This window comes from Acomys minous (genome assembly GCF_964271855.1).
Source record: "Acomys minous genome assembly, chromosome: 7".
Classification (NCBI taxonomy): Eukaryota; Metazoa; Chordata; class Mammalia; order Rodentia; family Muridae; genus Acomys; species Acomys minous.
Genome location: NC_140488.1, coordinates 118,296,480 through 118,314,089, shown reverse-complemented (window position 1 = coordinate 118,314,089; position 17,610 = coordinate 118,296,480). Strand labels below are relative to the sequence as shown.

General features: G+C 48.3%; 2 protein-coding genes across 4 annotated transcripts in view; one reads left to right on the top strand and one right to left on the bottom strand.

Annotated features, from left to right (window-relative positions):
• SYN1 (synapsin I) overlaps positions 1 to 17,610 on the top strand; it is a 54,594-nt gene that overhangs the window by 35,199 nt on the left and 1,785 nt on the right. For both annotated transcript variants that reach the window (XM_084789498.1, XM_084789497.1), the window contains exons 6-12: positions 13,711 to 13,773; positions 14,564 to 14,706; positions 14,791 to 14,865; positions 14,961 to 15,063; positions 16,129 to 16,275; positions 16,586 to 16,673; positions 16,767 to 17,358. In XM_084789498.1, the coding sequence (XP_084645624.1) occupies positions 13,711 to 13,773; positions 14,564 to 14,706; positions 14,791 to 14,865; positions 14,961 to 15,063; positions 16,129 to 16,275; positions 16,586 to 16,673; positions 16,767 to 17,358 (1,211 nt within the window). The remainder of the gene's footprint in view (positions 1 to 13,710; positions 13,774 to 14,563; positions 14,707 to 14,790; positions 14,866 to 14,960; positions 15,064 to 16,128; positions 16,276 to 16,585; positions 16,674 to 16,766; positions 17,359 to 17,610) is intronic.
• TIMP1 (TIMP metallopeptidase inhibitor 1) lies at positions 4,011 to 9,082 on the bottom strand. Of its 2 annotated transcripts, none has more exons than XM_084789330.1 (6): positions 8,947 to 9,082; positions 7,832 to 7,963; positions 5,668 to 5,747; positions 5,343 to 5,469; positions 5,018 to 5,142; positions 4,011 to 4,277 (listed from the first exon to the last, which is right to left on the bottom strand). In XM_084789330.1, the coding sequence occupies exons 2-6, from the start codon at positions 7,950 to 7,952 to the stop codon at positions 4,077 to 4,079; spliced, it is 654 nt and encodes a 217-aa protein (XP_084645456.1). In that variant the 5' UTR covers positions 7,953 to 7,963; positions 8,947 to 9,082; the 3' UTR covers positions 4,011 to 4,076. The 2 variants fall into 2 exon arrangements, with proteins under 2 accessions (XP_084645456.1, XP_084645455.1); XM_084789329.1 differs by having other exon boundaries at positions 7,832 to 7,960; positions 8,947 to 9,081.

Genomic DNA, 17,610 nt, shown 5'->3' with positions numbered 1-17,610 from the left:
GGGCTACCGTGTCCATTTTCTGCACACACTGTCAGCATTTGCACTAGGATGCCTCAGGAAGACTTTGCTGTCCCGCTGAGCATCACACAGGGAAGGCTTTGCCACTCCCATTGGGCTGAGACACTGGAGTGCTTGACAAGTCATCCCCATGTCAGCAGCCCAGTCACTCAGAACTTCATTCACTCACTCTCCACATGGCAAAAAAATCATCATCCAGTGCCTGCTACTCTAAAGGGTCTGGGTAAGGACTGTGATGCTCTTTTTTTTTTAAAGGAGAAGCACTGAGGCTCAGGAAAGGGGCAAACCAATCCCCAGGTCATCAGTTAGACTGGATCTCATGCTATGTACATCATAGGGCTGTGACCCCCACCTCCATGCACTTCATCTCAGCTGTGATGGCCTTTTTCTCAAAGAGGGTCACAAATGGACATGGTGACTTTTGAGGTTGTCCAATGGTTTTTCTAGAAAAGTGATGGGAGATGGGGATTCCAAGAACTACAAATACTGCCAAGAGTTTGTCCTGGGTCTCGGGGGTGGGGGGTTGGGGAACGGCCTTGTATGCTGTTCTGAACTCTGTGTACCCTGAAGGTATTTGTCAGCCCTGTCCATGCTCCACTACTACCATGGCAATCGGTACTGGGGTGTCCCCCAACAAGACTGCCATGTCTGTGGGTTGGTAAAGAGTGTAGAGATAAACCACTCCAGAAATGTTTTCAGGTAACAGCTTCTGTTTTATTGCATAGAGCAACTACTTATTCAGTGAAGCCTATGACTGTGGTTGGTTAGCACATTTACCTCAGACTGGACTGTGAGCCCTCATAGCATTGAGGTCTCTATGCAAAAGCAGGGCATTAAAGGAGACATGGAGAGCGCAGACACGTCAATGGGCCAGCTACCCATGCTACTTCAGAATTCAGTGTTCTGGCTTCTGGGAATATTCAGAAGCATGGCATGTCATGCTTCTTAATTGGAAGTGCAATGTACCAGGTAGAATGGCCATCAGGTCATGCCTGTATTTTCTCCTACATACTGGGTCTGGGTATAGGTCCTACCTGCCTGGTGGACAGGTTGGTGGAAGAATGACTCAGCAGAGCTAGGTTTCATCCTCCCTCTGCCACCCCCCCCTACTCCCCCACCCCCCCACCCCCGCTTCCTTCTAAGGGCTAAAATAGTTGAGGTGGTGTTCAGGGAGCTGGTACTAGGGTTTGGTAACTGGACAGAAGCCACCCAAATCTTTCAGACACCTGAAGCAATGTCAACGAAGCTACCAGGGCCAATACAGGACCCAGGCCTCTCCCTTGCACTTATAGCCATCAGCACAGTGTTTATGCAGACCCTGTTGCTGCAGCAGGCATTCTTCCACTCAAGGGAATAAGTACTATGTGCTCAAAATCTGCTTGCTCAAGGCTGGGCACAGTGATACTTGCCCATATCCCCAGGCTTAAGGAGGCCGGGCCAGGAGGATGATGAATTCAAAGCCAGCTTCAGCTACATAGCAAGTTCCAGTCAAAGCAATATAGGAGATACTGTCTTTTTAAAAAAATTCTGCCCAGCCTGATATATAGAGTTATAACTTGGGCCTGCTTGCACCTCCAAGAAATGTACAAAACTATAAGGCAAGACCACAGAGGACCGGGGGGGGGGGGGGGGCACATGTGTTGACCTAGAACATCCTTTAGATAGAGACGTTCATGTTTTGCTTTGTAAGTTAGATCAATGAACTACACCCCCCAACCCAAAACATGTGTTAGTTCTAATATCTGCCTGCCTGTCTGTCTGTCTGTCTGTCTGTCTGTCTCTCTCTCTCTCTCTCTCTGTGTGTGTGTGTGTGTGTGTGTGTGTGTGTGTGTGTGTGTGTGTTTGAGAAAGGATCATCCTATGTAGCCCAGGCTGCTTTTAAACTTGTGATCTTCCTGCCTAAGCCTTCCAAGTGCTAAGATTGCAGACAAGGATACCATACATACCTGTTCCTGTTGATAGGAGTAGAGGATAGTCTGATGGGAGTGAATTTGAGGGTCACTTTGTTCACTAAAGAAGCACATTGGAGTCTTTTTTTTTTTCAAGCAAATTCGTGTCAACACAATACTAAAGTGTTTCCTTGAGTGCGCCAATCTGAAATTCTGGTTCCTGGGTCAGAATCTTTATATGGCTGGTAGAGAGGGGTTGGACAGACCTGGGACCATCTGTACGAGCTGGAAACACTAGACAGATGTTTGTCAGGTTTCCCTTTCAAATTTTACAGAGAAAGATGATCAAGAAAGGGAACCAGAATTTGAGGGTCTGGTTCTGAGACCTGAGTGGTCCTCATTTTAAACCATATGTGGGCCTACAGGATATAGCCTAGTATTAAAGTGCTTGCTGCTTACCTAGCACATATAAAGCCCTAGGGTCAATCCCTAGTACCACAAATAAAAAGAAGAAAATGAATACATTAATCCTTAATTCCATGTCTAAAAAGAACGAGAGTAGATCAGATCTAGAGGATCTCAGCATTGATCCTTTTCTCTGCTGATTCAAGGTCAGGTGTATCCCATTTTCCAGAGTCCTTGGATAGGTGACAATGTCTCCAGGACCCCTTCCTTTCACTATGTCAGATTTAGGAAGTACAAAGGCTTGGATGGAGCATCTTCATTAGACTACCAGGATAAAGCCGGAGGCAAGGAGAGATGTTTACCAACTGATAGGGTGTTTTTCAATGAACTTGTCAATGGGTAATATTTGTGAATAGGGGAATTTTTCAGCTGTGGGATAATTTATTAACTAGAGAAGTATGGACAAGTAGGAATTAGACATTTCTAGAGTAAGCATGGGGTAGTGGCCCATGTCTATTATAATTCCAGAAATCAAGAAACAGACACAGGGCCAGGTGTGGTGGCCTTTAATCTCAGCACTTGGCAGGTAGAGACAGGTGGTTCTCTGTGAGTGTGAGGCTACAAAGCAAGTTCGTAACAGCCAAGGCTGTTACATAGAGAAACCCTGTCTCAAACAAAAACAAAAAAGAGGCAAAATAAAAACAAATAAATAAATATTTTTAAATTTCAAAAGAGCGCCGGGCATGGTAATGCATGCCTTTAATCTCAGCACTTGAGAGGCAGAGGCAAAGCGGATCTCTATGAGTTTGAGGCCATCCTGGTCTACAAAGTAAATTCAGAACAGCCAGGGCTACACAAATAGAAAAGGAAACAGAGGCAGGAGGATTACAGCAAGTTTGAGGCCAGCCTGTCTCAAAAGCTTAGGGGGGTGGTGGAAAAATGGAGCTGTGGAGATGTCTTAGTGGACCAAGCACTTGTCATGCAAATATGAAGACCTGGGATTGAACCCCCCAAATCCACATAAAACTGGGCTGTGGTAGTTTATGTCTGTCTGTAAACTGGGAGGAGGAGAAAAAAGAATCCCAGGAAAGCTAGCTTGGTGTATGCAGTGATCAATGAGACTCTTTTTAAAGTAAAGGTGAGGTCAGACACCTAAGGCTGTCATTTGACTGCCATGGCATGTACAAGCCTTTATTGATCTACACCAACATATATAGGAAAATAAAAAGAAAACAAAAAAATTACTGTTCTAAGATTTCTCAAAATATTGAGTAGAGGAAATCTTCAATAAATTGGAGTTGATAATCCAAAGTGAATTATCATTCCTGATTTTGCAGGTACCCAGTGCTAATGCCAATGTTGAGATTATTACCAATACATCATTTTTTAAAAGTATAAAAACACAACACCATTTTTTTGTCTTTGTTTTTAGAGACAGAGTTTCTCTGTGTAGTCCTGGCTGCCTTGGACCTCACAAAGTCACTCTGGGGCTCACCTTTTTTTTTTTTAATCTTTTTTGCTAGAGATTGAACCTAAGGCTTTGTACATGCTAGGCAAGTGCTCTACCACTAAGCTAGATTTCTAGCCTCCAAATTCAACATTTTTCATCTTTTCTTTTTCACTGGTCCCTGGATGCTCCCACCAGCTCATCAGCGTCTTGAATTTGTTCCCAGACACTACACAGAAACAGGACAGTGCTGCTGTGTGATAGTTCTTTATTTCACCATCTAAGAGAAAGAAAGAGGGAAGGGAGGTAAATAGTGCTCAGGCTTCCGCTTCCACTGGGGGCAGGTTCCGGGTCACCGAGGCCGCCAGGGATTGCCAGGTGCACAGGCCTGGATTCCGTGGCAGGCAGGCAAAGTTGCGGCTCTGGTAGCCCTTCTCAGAGCCCATGAAGATCTGATCTGTCCACAAGCAATGGGTGTCACTCTGCAGTTTGCAAGGGATGGATGAACAGGGAAACACCTGGGAAAGGAGAGGAAGGACCATGTCTAAGGACTTCGTCTCCTCATCCCCGACCCCCCCCCCCGTTCCCTCCCCTATATAGAGGGCTCCACAACACAGAGCTGCTGGGAAGGCTTGCTGTTGCCCCACTTGTGTTTAGACCCAAGAACAGCTTCTCCCATTTGGGGAGAAGAAAGCCAGTGTTCTGTAGTGAATAGGAAACTGTCACTTGAAGTCACTCAGGCAGGTCTTCTGAGGTACTACTGTCCCACAAGGCAGAGAACTGATAGCATCGGGGAACAGTTGGCATGCAGGGACATTAAGCATGAGGCTAGGCAGCAGAACTGTCAAGGACTGGGAGTCAGAGGATATTTGGTGGCATCAGGGAACAGTTCTGAAATAGCCAGATGGTCGACATATCCCTGTGGCTTTGGAGACTAGCACTTTGAATTCTTGCAGAACATGCCTGGGAAGCAACATCAAATGCTGGGAGATCAGAAACAAACGATGGTATTTCCAAATAGTCACAAAAGAAAGTTAGAAAGACAGAGAAAGTTTCAGGGAACAGCTGTCCCAAGATAACAGAACAACCAGAATTTCCTTAAGAGCAGTCCCAGGTTTGGGGCAATTGCAAGAGAAAGCAAAGCTAGTGATTGTGTTTGGGAAGTAGATATATAATGACAAGCAGTAGCCAGAGGGGGAAAGAAGGAAAGAAGCCATTGCAAGAATTATCTCCAGGAGACCTGGATCCAGGCACTTACTGTGCACACCCCACAGCCAGCACTATAGGTCTTCGAGAAGGCCTTTTGCTGAGCAGGATTCAGACTACGCCAGGGAACCAAGAAGCTGCAGGCAGTGATGTGCAAATTTCCGTTCCTTAAACGTCCTGTAAGAGAAGCAAAATTCCGACAGGCTTTTGATTGGCTGGGTGGTATTGGGAGGGGTCACCCGCTTAGCATTAGATTTCAGGCCCTCCCACCGCCATGTCAACCAGGCCCTTTCCCTTTAGAGCCTCGCTCCTCCCAGTTGCCAGGAAGCATCTAAGGATGAAGGGGTGTGGCCCAAGGCGAAGGGGCGGGACCTTACCAGCGATGAGAAACTCTTCGCTGCGGTTCTGGGACTTGTGCATGTATCCGCAGAGGCTCTCCATGGCTGGAGTGTAGGCGAACCGGAAATCTGCGGCATTCCCCACAACTTCGAATCCTTTGAGCATCTGCCCATGGAGTGACAAAAAGTGTATCTTTTACTGACATAAGCCTCCCACTCCACTTTCCCTTTCCCGATGTTATATATCTGAATCACAGGATTACAGAAACCATCCACAGCAACGAAAGGCTAGATGCTTCTATTTTGAGGGAGAGGAAGAGGTTAGGTACTGCTTGCTGTGGAGGGAGGGAGGGAGGGGAAATACCTTAATCATCTTGATCTCATAACGCTGGTATAAGGTGGTCTCGTTGATTTCTGGGGACCCCATGAATTTAGCCCTTATGACTAGAGGAAAGGAAGGGGAAAATAAGGAGTCAGATGGGCAGCCTGAGCTCATAAAGCAAAGCATATATACATCATAATTCTAATAAAGACAGCATACGTAATGGCTTCCACGTCTGTTGAGTCATCTATACATCTTTCAGGTGCTGTTTTCAGCCCTTTTCACATATCTATTTGTCAGCTTGCTCAACAAATATTTTGGAGTGCCTGCTGTATGTCAGCCACTGTTCAGGGTGTTAGAGAAAGAATAGTGACCCAAACAAAGGAATCCATTTCCTTCTGGAATTCATGTTCAATCCAGGAGGAGACAGAAAAAAAAATTAAGTAGCCAGACATAGGACACAGGCCTGTAACCACAGCTCTGTAAGAAGCCAATGAAGAGCTGGGCGTGGTGGCGCACGCCTTTAATCCCAGCACTCAGGAGGCAGAGGCAGGCGGATCGCTGTGAGTTCGAGGCCAGCCTGGTCTACAAAAGCGAGTCCAGGACAGCCAAGGCTACACAGAGAGACCCTGTCGCGAAAAACCAAAAAAAAAAAAAAAATTAAAAAAAAAAAGAAGCCAATGAAGGAGGGTTACTGCAGGGTAAGTGCAAGGCCTGTCTAGACAGCTTAGAGAGACCCTGTTTTAGAATAAAAATTAACAAAAAGGATTGGGTTTGTGGCTCAGTTGTGCAGTGTTTGTGTAGCACATGAGACATCCTAAGTTCAATCCCCAGTACAGAAGGGGAAAGGAAGATATATGGCTTATTAGAAGCTATTAAGTGTGATGGAGAATTAGAGTAGGGAGGGGGTTGACAAATAAGTCTTTGCTTCACCACAATTTACTCAGGCTTGTTAGCCTTCTTCCAAGCTCATCAGTGCAGTTTCTCTTTAAAATCCAACTGTAGAGAAGTATCCTAAATCAAGTTAGTGAAAACACCCTCCCTCATCTGATTTTCCTCACTATGTGATGGGGCCACCAGGCGTTTACACTTGCTAGTTTTCATCAAGAGTCTGTGCTGTCACAGGCCCATAATCTCAGACTAGGAAGGCTGAGTGAGGAGGTTTAAGAGCTCAAGGCCAGCCGGGCGTAGTGGCGCACGCCTTTAATCCCAGCACTTTGGAAGGCAGAGGCAGACAGATCGCTGTGAGTTCAAGGCCAGCCTGGTCTACAAAGTGAGTCTAGGACATCCAAGGCTACACAGAGAAACCCTGTCTCAAAAAAAACAAAAACAACAGAAAAAAAAAGAGTTCAAGGCCAGCCTGGGTTACATAGTGAGACTTGGTCTCAAAAACTAAGGTTACATAGTGAGACCTGGTCTCAAAAACTAAAAGTAAGCTTATGGGGTAGAGTTTATGGTTCTAACGGTTAAGAGCATTTGCTGCTCTTCTAGAGGAGCCCAAGTTTGGTTCCCAGCATCCACAAAAGGGGGGGCTCACAACCACTTGTAACGAGCTTCAGGGAATAGGATGCCTTCTGGACCCCCACAGGCACCCCACACTACACATGGCACATATAGACACAAACACATCAATAAAAACAAATCTTGTTTTTAATGGGCTTAGCCTGAATCCTCTTACTCCTTGCCTATGATATTTCTTCTCAGGGTCCCATTCACCAACCCCTAAACTGTTCCATTTGCCCATGCAATATTGAGAGTTAAACCCAATCTCTTTCCCTGACTACAAAATCTGGTTGCCACGGTCCTTTCTACACCCTAAGAAGTGCCATGAAGAGCATTATTTAACAGAGGATCAGGACTATTACATGGCAGGGATTAAAAGTGAAACAAAGTGCCAGGCGTGGTGGCGCACACCTTTAATCCCAGCACTCGGGAGGCAGAGGTGGCAGACTGCCGTGAGTTCGAGGCCAAGCTGGTCTACAAAGTGAGTCCAGGACAGCTAAGGCTACACAGAGAAACCCTGTCTCGAAAAACTAAAAAAGAAAAAAAAATTAAAGTAAGCAGGCAACTCAGTAAGATGATGATCTTTGAGGTAGCCACCTGTGGTACCAGCATGTACCTGACAGAGGGAACAGCCAGCCGTTCTAGAGATAACTGCCATCATGAGCCCTACTGGACTGAGAGACAGAAACAGGGCCAGACTCACCTATGTCCGAGTTGCAGAAGGCTGTCTGTGGGTGGGGCGGGGCACAGCTACAGGCCTTACTGGAGGCTATCAGTGATAGCAACAAAAGGAGGCCAGAGGCCAGAGACGCAAAGGGGGCCATAGTGGTATCTGCTGGGAGAGAAAAGGTGTTAGTTGGTTCCCAGTCCAATTGATCTGCTTACTCATGGGCCCTAGAAGATTAGGGAACTCTTTCTCATCTTAAGGGATTTTTTTGGTTGTTGTTTTTTTGACACAGGGTTTCTCTGTGTAGCCTTGGCTGTTCTGGACTCACTTTGTAGACCAGGCTGGCCTTGAACTCACAGAGCTCCACCTGCCTCTGCCTCCCAAGTGCTGGGATTACAGGTGTGTGCCACCAGGCCCGGCCAGCTTAAGAAAATTGAGAAACCTAGAGAAGTCTAGCCTTTTAAACAGTTGGGACGGTCTCAAGATTTATCGAGCCCCAGTGATTTAGGAGACAGTGAATTGGAAGATAATGGAGTTTTTGGCAGTTGGTGAATAAAGGAGCTGACAACTTTGAGAATTTAACAGAAGTGGGAAGTCTGACATTTTTGTAGTGAACAATTTGGAGTTTGGGAGACTGGAGAAATATAAGGAGAGGTTGGGCATTAGGGCTTGGGAAGTTGGGGATATTGAGGGGTTGGAGAGTAGGTTTCGGGCTTGAGGGAGCTGAAGGAAATTGGGGCGTTAAGGGTCTGGCTGAATTTGAAGACGTAAGGTAATGGTAGTGCTTGAGGAATTTGAAGGCAGAGGAACTTTCGAAGTTCCAGGAGCTGGACATGACAGAGTTTGGGGCAGGGGGAGTTAGTTACAGGAGCTATAGGGATTTGGGGGACAATAAGGAAATTCAGGGGGAGTTGGGAAGTATTTACGGTATTAAAGGCTTGTGGGTTTGGAGCCCTTGAGCATGAATGCCAAGGGCATGTGGGCGTCTAGAGAGTCCAGCTTGGGACAGTCGTTCCAGACCCAATCCCCTTTTTCTTCCCCTGGCTAACGAGAGCTCCTGTTATCTGCAAGGCAAGTTGAGAGGTTAGTATGGCAGGGACCAGGCTCCAAAGCAAGCCCTAGTTCTGCCTGGATACCCGGTTCCCACTTACCTCTGCCGTCTCTCTAGGAGCCCGATCTGCAGCGATGGCGGCAGGGTCTGAGCGGTGGAGAATAAATGTCCATGCGAGGGGCGGGGTTGGCGCGGAAATCACAGCCTCCAGGCTTCCTGGACGCATTACTCATCCACCCACCGCTAGAGTTGAAGCCTAGGGGCGGGCTGCAGGATAGGTCCAGGGATACTCCCTCCTCTGCCAGCCAGCCCACTGCGCCCCTTCCCCCCAGCTCCACGTCATACACATTCCTTCCTGGCGGCTTTGAAGGGCTGAGGAAAGACCGCCAAGCCCCTAAAGTTCTGTGCCTCTCCAGTTTCCCGCATCCGCCAAACTTCCTAAGGCAGAAGCCAATAACATCATTCCCACGCCTTTTATGTACTATGTAACAATCTCACAAGAAGGGCTTTGCTGGTGGACCTGGCATTCTAGCGTTGGGGGGGAGGTGGGGGGGGTGGGGGCGGGGGCAGAGGAGAGACTAACTGAAAAAGCAGTTGAGGAACATAGGATGGGAGAAGAAACACAAATACGTACTGGGGAAATGGAGCGTGTCCATGACTTATGCAAGATGGCAGTTAAGTGTGGCACAACCGGGAGGGAACTGGGGTGCAGACAGAGCCTAGGTAGTAACCTTTTCCGAAAACCTTGCTGTGGTTGTGCAGACCACGGAGCCTAGAATTGAAAATGTTTTAAGATAGCCTTGGCTACAAGAGACCCCTGTCTTAAACAGAAGCAAAACCAAACGGGCAAAGAGAACTCTGTCAGGAACACAAGACAAAACTGGAATTTAAACCTAGGAGTCTTGACCCTGAGATCTTAACTCAGGCAGGGCACAATCTTGGCAAGCGGGCAATGGTGTGGTGAGCATTTGGGGGAAAGGGGGGGTGTGAGTGATGGTAAGAGAAGCTAGTGAGTCAGTAGAAAACCCATCCCCACCCCATCCTGCCCTGCCCCTTCCCCACCAACTAGCCCACACCCCTGGTGGGAGTCGGATGAGGCAACTGCTGCCCATCAGCTTCCTGATGATACAGGAATACTCCCTGGAGTCTTGTGGAAGGTTTCTGTGGGCTGATTAGCACCTTCAATTAATACAAGGAGGACAGACCATTAATAACGATAATGGCTGTAATCCCAGTAGGCAAGCCAACCCTGAGAGTTTGAGGGTAGCCTGGTCTATACAGTAAGTTTCAAGACAGCCAAAAATGCATAGTGAGATGCTGTCACACACACACACACACACACACACACACACACACACACACACACACACAAAGTGATAATGGCAGTGATAACACTTACTGTATATCATTGTTAAAATCTTTGTGTAAATTTACTTTAGCTAATTAAATTTTATTAACTTAGATTAGTTCAGTAACCACAGCACACAAAAACTTACTGCCAGCCCTCAACAGAGTACTCCTGTGTACAAAACATTGTTTTAAGGGTTTACAAAACAAAACAAAACATTTATTCAGTCCCAGCACTTAGGAAGCCCAGTCAGGCGGATCACTGTGAGTTCGAGGCTAGCCTGGTCTACAGGGCAAGTTCCAGGACAGCCAAGGCTACACAGAGAAACCCTGTCTTGGAAAAAAAGACACCATTTATTTAGTGTGTATGTGTGTGCATGGGCCTGTACTCATGCCAAAGCATGCTTGTATTGTTCAGAGGACAATTTTCAGGAGTCAGTCCTCTCCTTCCCTGTGGGTTCTGGGTTTCAAACTCAGATTTTTAGACATGGAGGCACAAGCACCTTTATCTGCTGGGCCACATTGTCAGCCCAGGATTTTTGTTCATTTGTTTGCTATTGTCCGCTTTGTTCCTTAATGTAATTACCATTAAGCAGTGCTAAATCAACAATAGTAACCAACACTTTGACCATTAGTGTGTGGATACTAAGATTTTCTTTTCTCTGAAATAATTGACTTTTTTTTTGAGACAGAGTCTCTCTGTGTAGCCTTGGCTGTCTTGGACTTGCTTTGTAGACCAGGCTGGCCTCGAACTCACAGAGATCCACCTGCCTCTGCCTCTGCCTCCCGAGTGCTGGGATTAAAGGCATGCGCCACCACACCCAGCTTGACTTATTATTTCTAACATTATTTTCACTACTTAATGAGAAAACAGACAGAAAGGGCTCAAGTGGCCTGTCCAGGAACGATACTGAAGAAATAAGTGGCCTGTCCAGGAACGATACTGAAGAAATTATTGTGGTGGTGGTGGTGGTGGTGATGATGATGGTGGGAGGTACAAAAAAGGAAGAAAGGGAAGGAAACCAAATTTTTCAACTATCTGATTGTGAAAGTGAGTGAGAAAGTGGATGAGACAGGGGGCTGAGTAACTAAGTGGCAGGACTGAGGAGAAGTAAAGACAGGGAAAGTTCTGTCTTGCCTCTTCATGACCCTGCTTCTGAGATGCCAGCTCTTTAACTATAAAACCTGAGTCAGCCCAGAATTGCCAACTGTTTACACTGAGGCCTCAGATTTGAAAAGGAGTAGGGTGGCCAGTGAAGAGGGGCATTTGGCCTGTGACTATCCACCAAACTGGATAGGTGTGAGGTTCCCATAGGGGTCTGCTATCATGTGCAAATACCTGATGACCCCGACAAAGTCGTGAGGGCTTGATCTTTGTACAGATCAGGAAACTGAGGCCCAGAGAGGCAGTACCTACCTGGGATTTTATATGGCCAAGATGGCAGGCTACAGCTCTCCAGGAAAACCCCAGCCCCCCTGTATGTACCTATGACAGGCACACACTTAGATGCACCCACAGCACTGTGTTCAAGCACAGGAACAGAGGAAGCAAAGCTGGTTTATGACAAGGCTCTAGAAAGCTCAGCAGATAGGAGTAAGTGTGCTTGTATGTGCACAGCTTTCTGGTGTGTCTATGCCTCTGAGAGTGGCATGTGTCCCTCAGTGTGTTCTGTGTCCTTTCCTGAGAGCCAGGTGTGTTGCTTCTGATCGTTGAAGGCTGCAAAGTATGTATCATGTTTCTCTGTATGATGAGTAGATGCCTGAATGGAAGCTCGCGCTCTCTCCCTCTCCCTCTCTCTCTCTCTCTCTCTCTCTCTCTCTCTCTCTCTCTCTCACACACACACACACACACACACACACACACACACACACACACACACACACGGAGGGAAGGGGAGGAGAGGAAAGGAGGGAGGGAGGGAGGGAAGGTGGGAGAGAAGGAGAGAGATATCTTGGCATTGTTTCCTTGGCCTGCTGCCTGGATGACATCCTTAACCACCATCCCCTTTTCCAAAACCATGCCACTCAGCCCTCCCCCTCCCCGTGATGTCACTTGTTTGGGAAATGAGGAAGAAGGCGATTGTAGAGGGAGGGAAAGACCTGAAGGTCAAGGGAGAGCCTCAAGTTCAAATCAGTCACCCTTAGACTACAGGACTTCCTGTGCCTGTTGGGAACTGCCACCACCCCAGAGCTTCTGCAAGAATGCTGTCCTTTCCCTGCCAGTAGGAAGCAGGGGCCCTGTATTTGCACATGGGGCTAGGGGCCTCCAACTTTGTACCCCTCTACCAGCCCCAGGGCACAGGGGGGGGGGAGGGCTGAGGGGGAGACTTAACACATCTTTGCCTAACACATACTTGTCTGAATATTTGTCCATGCCAAGGAGTGAGTATTCCCTGTGTGCCTTGATTTTCCGTATGTTTGTATTGTAGATGTGGAAAAAAAGATGTTGAATGTCTAGATATACTTCTCATGGACCCAGAAATGTGCTGAGGTCTGAGTTAGAGGAATTTGGTTATGTGAACGCCTAGAAATGCATTCACCTTCTCTATGTTGTATTGATCCTTCTGTTTATTGTGGCCGTGCTGGTGAGTGCCGTGTACGGCCATTTATTGTGTGCCTCTAGAGTCGTGTGTGCTTCTACACTGCGTGAGTGGCTCTTTCTGTTATGAAGGTGAGAGCAAGGGGAGGGAGCCCATGGGTATGCTCTGAGAGTCCTAATAGTGTGGAGTACAGGGGCTGGAGAGTTGGTTCAGTGGTTAAGAGCAGTGACTGTTCTTCCAGAGGTCCTGAGTTCAATTCCCAGCAACCCAACATGGTGGGTCATAACCATCTATAATGAGACCTGGTGCCCTCATCTGTCTGAAATGCAGGCAGAACACTATATATGTGATAAATAGATAAATCTCTTTAAAAAAAATAGTGTGGAGTACATGCTGCTCAGGAGTTACTGGCTCCCGTCCCATGCTAAGAGCACTTGGCGGGCAAAACGATCCCATGAGCTGATTCAAGTCCCAGAACTAAATGTGATTTGAACCTGTGGCTGTCTTTCTCAATAGATGTGGACAGCTCTGGCTTTGGCTGAGTCATCTGAGTTTTGAAGGGGTGTGTGTGTACACATAATGATGATACCAAGTAAGGCTTGGCTGAAGGTCTCCCTGCTGCATGCTAACTACCACACCTTCACACGCACTCACTCCAACATCTAATCATTATCAAAACAAACTTTCTCTTTTCCGGGAAGTTCCCTCACCCTCATCTAAGGCCTCTGTCCAGGAAAGCAGATATGGGGAGCCTAGGGCTGAAAGAGTGGAGCCAGTAACCAGCAGGCAGGGCTGTGCATTCTTTTCTGGGCTCAAAGTTGCTGTGAAACTATTTGACTGCTCCACCCGTCTTTGACCAACCTTTTTCTGGGTGGGGGGGGGAATGGTAACTAGTGTAGCTCACACTATGGGTCACCAGCTCTTGGAGGTTAGTGCTACTCCTCTGACAATGCCTCTTCTGCCTTCATCTTCACCAGCTCAGCAGCACAACATACCCTGTGGTCGTGAAGATGGGCCACGCACACTCTGGAATGGGCAAGGTGAGTCCCAGAAGGGCATCATGCATGTTTATATAGTGCACGTTCCGGCACTGTATGTGGTTAAATATGCATCTGTGCACTCAATACGCAACAATAGTTTCATTTGCTGATGCATTCTGGGATGTCTTCGCTTAATTGGATTTTGTATTTTCATATTTGGCTGATTTTTTTTTCAGCCCATATTTTTCTCATGCAATCAGCCAAATTGTATGTCCCGTTACTGCGCTAGTGTACCAAGCATATGGCTGTGTCTATCTAAGCACGGCTCTGTGATGATCACACATCATCTTTTATGTTCCAGGCTCTTGGGGTCCAGTATGCTTTCCATCCAGCTGATTTTGTCTGTGTGTATGTAGCAAGCAGATTTGTAATTTGTAAGTTTGAGTGTGTCTCAGCTTCTGTGTTTTTATATTATGTGTTACCACTGAGTTTTTGTGTCTATGAACGGTTCTTTTTACAGCTCTATTGAGGTGTAATTCCACACTCCAGGCAACTCTCCTGTTTAAAGTGGCTAATTTGGGCTGAGGACATAGCACAGTGGTAGAATGCTTGTTTAGCATGTGCAAGGCCCTGTGTTTGGTCCCCAGCACTGCAAAAAGAAGTGATTTTTTTTAGCTTATTCAGAGTTGTATACAAGCACCTTTATGTTTGTGTGCACATGTATGAAGCAGGATGCCCATAATTATGCATGCTTGAGTGCCTTGGCATATCTACTCTGTATTTGTCTATACATACCTCCAGATAACTTCCACTCCTCACTGCTGCATTTATCCCACACCCATACCCACAGGTCAAGGTTGACAACCAACATGACTTCCAGGATATTGCAAGTGTTGTGGCACTGACCAAGACATATGCCACTGCCGAGCCCTTCATTGATGCCAAATACGATGTGCGTGTCCAGAAGATTGGGCAGAACTACAAGGCCTACATGTGAGTGGACAGGCAGAGGCCTTTCAGGGAGCCCTACCCTATGCAGCTCAGGCCCCACTAAGTCTCCTCCCCCTCCCCTACTAGGAGGACATCAGTGTCAGGGAACTGGAAGACCAACACCGGCTCCGCCATGCTTGAGCAGATTGCCATGTCTGACAGGTGAGAGACATTAAGTGAGGAGTGGGAGGAGGAACGATGGAGTAGAATCCTCTGGGCAGAGCAATGACAAGCTGCCCTGCCCCTTGCCTTGGCAGGTACAAGTTGTGGGTAGACACGTGCTCCGAGATTTTTGGGGGACTTGACATCTGCGCAGTGGAAGCGCTGCACGGCAAGGATGGAAGGGATCACATTATTGAGGTAGGGACACCCAGGGATTGGCGGGACACAGAGGGAAGGGTGGGTGCGTGGAAACAACAGTCTATATTGTAAGGCATTTTGTGACTCAAAGCCCTCGGTGAATGGTGGTGCACACTGTAAAGTACTGTGTGAGCTGGGACACCCCCTAGAAAAATGGCAATGCTAAAAGCCTGGATATCCTTGATGAACGGCAACACTTGCTAAGGTATAAAGTGCTCTGTGACTAGAGATGCCTTGGTAAATGGCAAAGCACTTAGGTGTCATAGAAACCACAGCGAAGCACTTTGTAAAAGGCAAAGTGCCCAGTGAACTATAAAGCTGGGACCAGCAAGCATCTTCTATAGAGGACCAGAAGCACATATTTTATGCTTTCTGGGCCATTCAGTTTCTTACTGACTCGGTTCTACAAAAGCAGCCACGAACAAGATGGAAAATTAGTGCAGCTGTGCATATGGGTACAACTTCTGTGTTTAAGTACACTGAATTTAAATATCCTATCCTTTGCACAAATGAAGTCTTTTTTTCCCCCAAGCAATGAAAGACATCAGAGGCTGGGTGAAGTGAGAAACTGTAATCCCAGCACTTGGAAGGCTGAGGCAGGGGTTGAAGAGTTTGAGAGTAGCCTGGACTATGGTACATGTCCATAATCCTAGTAATTTGGGAGGGCGAGGCAAAATCGTGCCTGTGAGTACACGGCTAGACTGGTGGGTTTTCGACTCACCTGTGTGACTGTGGTTCTGCCTCCTTTAAAAAAGAAGAAAAAGATATTGAATCTACCTTAGCTCATGAGCCACAAGGGGAAAAAATAAACATGTAGCAGGCCAGACTTGCCCCCATGGACTCTGATTTGCAGAGCTAGCTCTAACACGCCACCCACAAATCTGTCCAGAGCCTTGGAACAGACAGGCCTTCCTTATGGTGTACAATCAGTGCCCCTTAGAAACTTAGACAGAGCTCTCTTCTTCGCAGGCACCCTGTTCTGCCAAGTGAAAGTGTGTTGACACTTGTGGCCTCGCACGTCACTTCCTGCCTCCCCCTAATACTTGCTCCCCTTTCCTTCCACAGGTGGTGGGCTCTTCCATGCCGCTCATTGGGGATCACCAGGATGAAGACAAACAACTCATCGTGGAACTGGTGGTCAACAAAATGACTCAGGCTTTACCTAGGCAGCGACAGAGGGATGCCTCCCCTGGCAGGGGCTCCCACAGCCAGGTCAGGCCCTTGGCATTGAACTAGCTGGGAAGGAGGCCAGCCCTTGATTAAGCTGGTGCCACTGAGGAGCTATCAGTAGACTGGTGTCACAGTTAGGCCCATGTGGCCTCAATAAATGGCTGCTTCCTTGCCATCCTTAAGAGCCTCCTGACCAAGTATGGGGTGACAGGCCTCATAGCCCCACATGCCCTCAACTGGCCACAAATGGGGGCAACACCCAGTACACAGGGAATCCATGTCATGTTGATTGGCTGTTGCTCCCACTGTCTGGGAACTATTTTTAATCTCTCCTGTTCCACTCTTCTGCCAGACTCCATCCCCAGGAGCCCTGACCTTGGGCCGCCAGACCTCCCAGCAGCCTACCGGACCTCCTGCTCAGCAACGACCCCCACCACAGGGTAAGTGAGGGCAAACCTCCTGGGTTTGCCTTCCCAAACAGCCTCATCTCTCTGGCTCACTTACTCTAACTTGTTTTCTTTCTCTGTTCCTAGGAGGCCCTCCACAGCCAGGCCCAGGCCCTCAGCGCCAGGGTCCCCCACTGCAACAGCGCCCACCCCCCCAGGGCCAGCAGCATCTTTCTGGCCTTGGACCTCCAGCTGGCAGCCCACTGCCCCAGCGCCTACCGAGTCCCACAGCAGCACCTCAGCAATCCGCATCTCAGGCCACACCAATGACCCAGGGTCAAGGCCGCCAGTCCAGGCCTGTGGCAGGAGGCCCCGGGGCACCTCCAGCAACCCGCCCGCCAGCCTCGCCGTCTCCACAGCGTCAGGCAGGGCCCCCACAGGCTACCCGTCAGGCATCTGTCTCCGGTCCAGCTCCACCAAAGGCCTCAGGAGCCCCACCAGGAGGGCAGCAGCGCCAGGGCCCTCCCCAGAAACCCCCAGGCCCCGCTGGTCCCACTCGTCAGGCCAGCCAGGCAGGTCCTGGACCGCGCACTGGGCCACCCACTACACAGCAGCCCCGGCCCAGCGGCCCAGGTCCTGCTGGACGTCCCACGAAACCACAGCTGGCCCAGAAACCCAGCCAGGATGTGCCGCCACCCATCACCGCCGCTGCCGGGGGACCCCCGCACCCCCAGCTCAAGTAAGGGGATCTCTATAGCAGCCTTGGCCTTTTTGCTGCTCACAGAGGGCACTGGCTCCAGCAGGGCATCCCCAGATCCCAAGGAAAGCCAAGTCTTATCTGCCTGAGAACTCTCACCAGACTGGGCCAAACCCTCCCCCCTTGTTGTTTCAATCCCAAGAGTTGAGGGAAGAATCCCAGTATCTCTACTTCCAGCACAGGTTCCTCCCCTACATGGCCTGGGAAAACCCCCATTCCAGGCCTTTGGCTCAC